The 7,169-nt window shown below is 37.2% G+C and overlaps 1 protein-coding gene and 1 long non-coding RNA gene across 3 annotated transcripts in view; one reads left to right on the forward strand and one right to left on the reverse strand.

Annotated features, from left to right (window-relative positions):
- The window catches only part of TERF1 (telomeric repeat binding factor 1), a 40,964-nt gene that overhangs the window by 11,128 nt on the left and 22,667 nt on the right, over window positions 1–7,169 (reverse strand). The window contains exon 8 of one of the 2 annotated variants that reach the window (XM_077752445.1): window positions 1,530–1,622. In XM_077752445.1, coding sequence (XP_077608571.1) covers window positions 1,530–1,622 — 93 coding nt within the window. The remainder of the gene's footprint in view (window positions 1–1,529; window positions 1,623–7,169) is intronic. The other variant, XM_077752444.1, reaches the window with a different exon arrangement.
- LOC144221948 (uncharacterized) overlaps window positions 1–7,169 on the forward strand; it is a 25,718-nt gene that overhangs the window by 2,471 nt on the left and 16,078 nt on the right. The gene's annotated exons all lie outside the window — the stretch shown is intronic.

Raw genomic sequence — 7,169 nt, forward strand, 5'->3', positions numbered from 1 at the left:
GGTCATGATCTCGCGGTTCGTGGGTGCGAGCCCTGCGTCGGGCTCTGTGCTGACTGCCAGCTCAGAGCCTGGAGCCTGTTTCAGTCTGTGACTCCCTCTCTCTCTGACCCTCCCCTGCTCACGCTGTCTCCCTCTCTCTCCTAGAAATAAATAAAACATTAAAAAAAAAGTTAAAAAAAAAAAGATGAAGATGATATTAATATCTATGAATGTAAACATTTTAGAGCTGTAATTTACAAATATTAGTTAATTCATCAGCCATCAGCTATGAATAAATTTATCCAATTAGTAATTACTGCAGCCGTGCTTTGTCCCTGGCATCAAGCTGGCACATCTACTACTATTATATTGATCAGCAAATAATATTGTGGAGCAACAGTTTAAATACTTTTGCATTCATTCATACAGTACCTAGCATATACTGTAGGCTCAATAAACATTTGCTGAATAAATATATACCAAGGAGAAACTTACAATGAAATTGTTATTTAAATAATTATGGATTGCTTTTAAGATTTCTTTTTTTTTGTAAACCAACTTGACAATAAACTATTTAAAACAATTTCTTTTTTGATTATTGTTACTTATTCTTTAAATCCAGTGATGCCTTTTATGAGAATAAATTCTAAATGCAGTGAGGAGGGTAGCTAGATTCCATAGTCAATCCTCATTATTCATGGGTTCTGTAGTTTCCCTGCTAATTATTTATTAACTCAAAAATCAATACTCAGAGTGCTTTTGTGGTAACTGCAGAACAACAAAAAATTTAACTCTCCTGAAGTTCCCAGCTGGGTTAAACAAGGTGAAACTTTTTCATGTTTTAGCTCTCGTGTTATAAATAACTGTCCTTTTTACAGTATAATCTAATGTTACATCTTGGGTTTTTGGGTACTTTTGCTTTTTAAAAATGGCCCCCAAAAGCACTGTGGAAGTGCTGTCTAGTGTTCCTAAACGCAAGAAGACTGTAATGTTCCCGACAGAAAAAATATGTGTGTTAGGTAAGCTTCATCCAGCATTAATTACGGTGCTACTGGCTGTGAATTCAAGGTTAATGCATCAATATTATATATTAAATAGTGTCTTTAAACAGAAACACAGAAGCATACTGAACAAGGTTATTTATTTACCAAGTGACAAAACTGTGGTGATGAGAAGCTCAAAGTAATCTGGTCTTGTAATTCCCCTGTAATGGTTCAGTATTCACTAATCATGGTGACTTCATAGAATGGAACCACCATGATTGCAACGTACGTTTCAGGTAAGTAACTACCTCAAGTTGCTGAACAAAGTTAAGGAGAAAAGCAGTGTACCATCATAGCAAAAGTACTCTAAGCTAGGCAATCAGAATGGCTCACTTTCTAAATTAAGCACTAACTTTCTACATTAACTCTATGAGGTTATGACATTGAATCCTCTGTGCTTCAGTTTTCTGAAGTGTGTCTGTGTGGTGTGGCAGGGAGGTCAAAGGCTGGATTACTTTCAAAGACACCTCAATTCTCCACTTCTAAAACTGTAAAGTGTAAGAATACTTACTTTGAAGAGTTTCCACTCTTTCCTCTTTCTTATTAAAATCTTGTCGGCTTCCGGGTTTCCACTTAGATAGAAAGAGATTCCTGTGAGACCTAAATTAAACATAAAAGCATGGGATTGGTTCCACAATGACTAGAAAATCTATAAAAAGGGTAGATGATCTGTCTTAATCTCTGTTCTAGTACATTCTACTTTGGCCTGTTTCCTTTGATGTTCTCCTTGCTAAGTGCCCCATCTTAATCTTTGCCCTCTTAAGATTTTTGTTGTCTTCACTTCCTTCTCTTCCCATCACTTATTTTTTCCATCTTATCTACTTAGAAATCATGATTCTTTTGGCCTTCTAATTATATGAAGAAAAAAAAATCCTCAGACTATCAGCTGTTAACTTTCATTCTCTGTCATGTCTTTTCTTTCCCAAAAGAGACATTCCAAAATTCCTTTACACATAATGGCAGGTATCACTTATCTTTATAGCTTCCAAAAAGAGCTTTTCTGACAGAAAGGCTGTTTGGACATACAGAATGTGGCCAAATTTTTTAACATCCCTGCAAAGTTGATATTATTTCAGTTTTATAAAGGAGCTAGTTTAGATGAAAAAATTCACCTAAGCCTAGGAAATGATTTTATCAGCACCTAAAATCTCTATTTTTACTTTCCAGAGGTAACCTGGTAATCCTTTCTCTCCCTTCCAAAACTTTCTAGTGTGCTCTCTCGAATGCTATTTTCAATCTCTTCACTAGTTCCCCTACCTCTTCACCTTGTCTAAAATCTAGCTCCCCCTTAGGGAGAATATTTCTTTTCTTTGAGGTCTGCTCAAGTAGAGACTGGCTTAATCTTCTACCTTCTATGAACCCAGGGTCCCAGAGATGGGTCTCTCTACTTTTTATTTCCTAATGAATACCTGCTTCCATAGAAACCTTAGCCCTTGCAGATTCGTGCCACAGACATGTACCCACCATCTACCATTCTTCAGAATCATTCACAATTCTTGTGAACAAGTCCCATCATTCACAGATCTTTATTTACCCTCAAGTGATGCTTTTATCATGTTATTGCAGCGTTCTCATGGATAATCCATACACAGTCCTGACCTCTCAATTCCAATGATCTCCTCCACACCAAATTAAAGCCTCCCACATGGTTTCTATTCAGCGTCCCAACTGCTCTATCTCTGAAATCATTCATGTAGGCTTTCTGCTGTTTGAATATGTTGGACTGTATGTTATTAAATTTCTAGTAAATTAAACACACCTTTTCAAGTAATTTCATAAAATTAGAATTTGAGATATTCATCAGAAATGTAACCGCCCTCCCCTAGCAACAGATCCTTGTTTCTAGGCCAGAATAAGAGTTTATTAAACATCTGCTTCAAGTTCAAACACTCCCTAAATGTGTATACCAAAAATGGCCTTGTGGAAAAATGTGTAACCCAGGATCCCAGAGGCAGGTCTCTATAGTTTGGAATTTCAAGACATGTCAGGATCTTGAATATCCATGGAGGTAAACAGGCACCTGTAATATTCTCTACATCACACTATTTATATAACAGTTACAACATATTTAGGTCTGCATGAAGAGCCTCAAAGATTTTAAAGACAGAGAAGAAGAATGTCAGTTTACTTCACCTCAATACGGACACTGTACCCTCTGAGGATTCAGCTACGGCAGACTGTTTGTCAGTAGTAACACTTTGAAAGGAGAAAATTTGTAAAGATGTAAATAAAAGAAACTCTTCACAAGGATAATACTTACTATAATCAAGTCATATCTCAATTTATACAAAACATCTTTAAAAAGAAACCCTGGTAACATTAGGACATACAGATAGTCCATTACAACATGGATAATTTTTCCCCAGATGTGAGTACCAGATATTAAATCAAGCTTTCATAAACATATGTTAAGCAGAATTAATATTGTAGTCAAGGATTCATGTCACTTTCAAAAACTCTCCCATGGATCTTCATGAATTCAAGTTTAATTTCTTGTCTTCCCCACCAGCCTCCAACTGAACTTTTTAACAAATCCATCCCCTGTGCTGAAGTTAAACTTAGTTTCCACAAATACACCATGACCATTTACACTTCTGTGTCTTCACTAGAACTGTTCTTTTCTCCTAAAATAACATTTCCTCCTCCTCCAACTGTAAAAATCCTAACTATCCTTCAAGGTCCTGCTCAATGCTCACCCCTCCTTAAAGCTACCATATCAACTTCTTTAGCATTTAAGTCTATTATTTTTAACAACAAACTAGGTAATGTCTGCTACTGTTCCTGTTTCATGTCTGTGCCCTTTAATGCCTCAAAATAGTTTAAAGATCTATCAGAGCAAAGTTGGCATCTACCTCTGATAACATGAAGGCTTCATCTTTTGTCCGATTTCACAATCACACTTCAGATTCTATCCTTGTTCACTTGTGTTCCGCTAACTTTTGTCCTCATATTGATAAATTTGATGTCTTATTTCTTATTTGTCTTGAGTCAATTTGCTTCTAGAATGGTTTTGATAACTGCTTGGTTCTTGATCTTTTATTTTGTCTCTAGTTTTAGTTTTGTTCCCTGTGTCTAGTGCATTGCAAATTCTGTTGTATGCCTGGTAATGAACTAAGTACCAAGGATACAAGGTTAATTAAGAACCTTTGAACGATCCTCAATCTAGTGAGAAATACAGAAAGGTAAACAGGTATGTTACTGTCCAAGAGAAGTCCTTTTACAGACATGTGACTCAATGCTGTGGGAGCACAGAAGTTACAACTGATCAGGGAATTGAGCAAAACACAGCTGATCTTTTAAGCTAGAACTTGAATGGCAAGTAAGGGCCTGCCTTGGAGAGAATAGAAAGGAAATTCAAAATTAAAGCAAGAGACAAGGCATAAAAAAGCTTGTAATATTTGAGGATCAGGACTAAGTTCTGTGTTGCTAGAAAGTACCATGTATGTGGGCAGGGAGAGGTTAATGTTTACGGAGAAGGTTGTATATAAAGAAAGCAGAAAGGGGGGGATGTAAGGCTTTGCAAGCCATGCCAATAAATTCTAACTCATCTATAGGAAACAGAAAGCCAAAAGAGATTATTAAGCTGGAAAGTGATTTAAACTGATTTATTTTTATAGGATGCTAACTCTAGAAATCATGTCAAGGATGGATTTGTATGGTACAAGCTAAGTAATAACCTAGGATACAAGTGATAAACAATGTATTAAAGAACCATGGAGATGGGATTCATAACCCTTGGCGAATTAACTGGATGAATGAGGAGAATCAGGGTAGAGAGACAGATGACAATATCAAGAGTTCTGTTCATATACAATGATTAAACTGTGTCATGTGTAAGAGGGCATCTGAAATAAATGGATAGTACTAGGTGAGAGGAAACGTGTTCATTATCTGCATGAATCATGGCAAGTTTTCATGATTTCAAAGCAGTATTATCCTGGGCAAGAAGGCTAGGCCAAGAATGTATTGGGCCTTAGTATTTTCACTAAACTGTAATATACTAAACAAAATAAAATAAGTGAGCCAATAAAAATGAAAGATCTAGGAGTGTCTGGGTGGTTCAGTGGATTCAGTGTCCAACTTTGGATCAGGTCATGATCTCATGGTTTGCGGGTTTGACCCCACATCAGGCTCTGTAATGACAGCTCAGACCCCGGAGCCTGCTTCACATTCTGTGTCTCCCTCTCTCTCTGCCCCTGCCCCACTTGTGCTCTATCTCAAAATTAAACATTAAAAAAAATTAGAAGAAAAAAAGAAAGATCTGCTTCTCAAAGTGGATCTTAGAAAATAATACAACTTTAGTGGAGTTTTTAGGGAGATGAACCAGTGAGGGGGCAGATCACACTGATGGGTAGGGACAAGGAGAAACTATAAGACAACTAAGCTTAGTCTTGAGGTATAAGAAATGCCATGTCTATCCAACTTGAACCCCAAACCCTATCTCTAAATACGTAGTTAAGATGAGGAACCTGCAACACTTGAGTGAGTCCCCCTCCCCCCAAATGAGTGAAATTATATCCATTCAGAAACACATCTATCCAGAGACCACAGGATAGGACTATTTGGCCATGGATCAAGGGTGGAAGAATAGAGGGAATGGACCACGGGTTCTACTTTATAATGGTAGAGTGTATCTTCCTCAATAAGGTTAGCTCCTAAAGCCAAGACAAAAGGTAAAAATTACCCTTGAAAATCTAAGGGCACAATTTTGGAGACTGAACTTGTCTCTCAATATAGTAGTTCCCCCTTATCTGTAGTTTCACTTGCATAGTTTAATAACCCCTAGTCAACAGCATCTGGGGGCAGATGATGGTCCTCCTGAGGCCCTTACCAGCCGAACACTACATCACAGGGCCCACGTCATTCCCCTCACTTCACCTCACCACCTACGCATTTCATCAGCTCACACCAGCACTGGAAGGGGAGCTGCAGTACATGAAGATGTTGAGGCCACACTGACATAACTTTTGTTCCAGTAGATTACTGTTGTTCATCTCTTACTGTATCTAACTTGTAAGTAAGTTTTATCATAGGTATGTATGTAACGACAGAAGTACAGCATATTTAGGGTTTAGTACTTGCTGCAGATTCGGGCCTCCAGTGAGGGTCTTAGAATGTATTCCTGCGGATAAGGGGGATTACTATGTGTAGGACTAACACAGCCTGTTTCCCTCCACATTGGAGCAAATCCCAACTTCTTCAGTTGAGCACCATATGAAGTGGTAGCTTATGCTTAAAGATGTAGGAACAGTATCTTAAAATACTAGAATAACCCTCAGGAATAGTGAGTCACATGATGAAGGCATATGGGATCTGAGAACTAAGGGGCTCAGATGATTCAAGTTTCCAACTTCGACACTGTTCCAGAACACACGTTGCCTGAGAATGGTAAATGGCATTACTCACACTATTTAAACTGTGCTATTTCCGCTTAACACATGAAACAATGTGCGTAAACCATGAAGTAATTGTATAGTACTCCAAATATCCAAATGTTATCAGTAAATCGTACCCTCTATAATAATAACTTTCGTTAAAAATGGCTCATTAGCAACACTTTCTTAAAAACATATTGTATCCATGAGACAAAAAATATATTAATGAATTTACAAACCTTTTCTCTACATCCAAATTAGCTTCGGTTTCCATTTCAATATTGTTACCATCAGGTTTCTCTTGAGAAGTTGTTCTTGCTCTTTTACTTTCCACTACTTTTGCTGCTGCCTTAAAAAATGGGGTTGTGAAAGAGGAAGGAATCCATGAAGCCATTCTGAACAGATAGCATTAAAATTAAGCCTTCTAATTCTCTGACAGTCATAACCAAAGTGTCTGTTCACAGGTCAATAAAGGGACTGCGCTGTATTTTTCTCCAGGAAGGAGGACATCAATAGCAGCTGCTTTAGTTATCTGCTTGGTTTTTAGGCCTTACAGAGGTCTTTCCTTATACATGTATTTGGTATACACAGAGCTTGCTAGGCAATTTTAAGATAAAAGGTTATTTTTTTTTTAAATCAATAAAAATTCCAGATATTTTAATATATAACTCCCTTAATTAGTGCTCCACTGAGGATAAAATGTTACAAAAAATTTTTTTAATTTTTTTAAATATTTGTATTTATTTCTAGGAGAGAGAGAGAGAGAGAGAGA

The sequence above is a fragment of the Crocuta crocuta genome, unplaced genomic scaffold (assembly GCF_008692635.1).
Source record: "Crocuta crocuta isolate KB4526 unplaced genomic scaffold, BGI_CrCroc_1.0 scaffold141, whole genome shotgun sequence".
Lineage (NCBI taxonomy): Eukaryota > Metazoa > Chordata > Mammalia > Carnivora > Hyaenidae > Crocuta > Crocuta crocuta.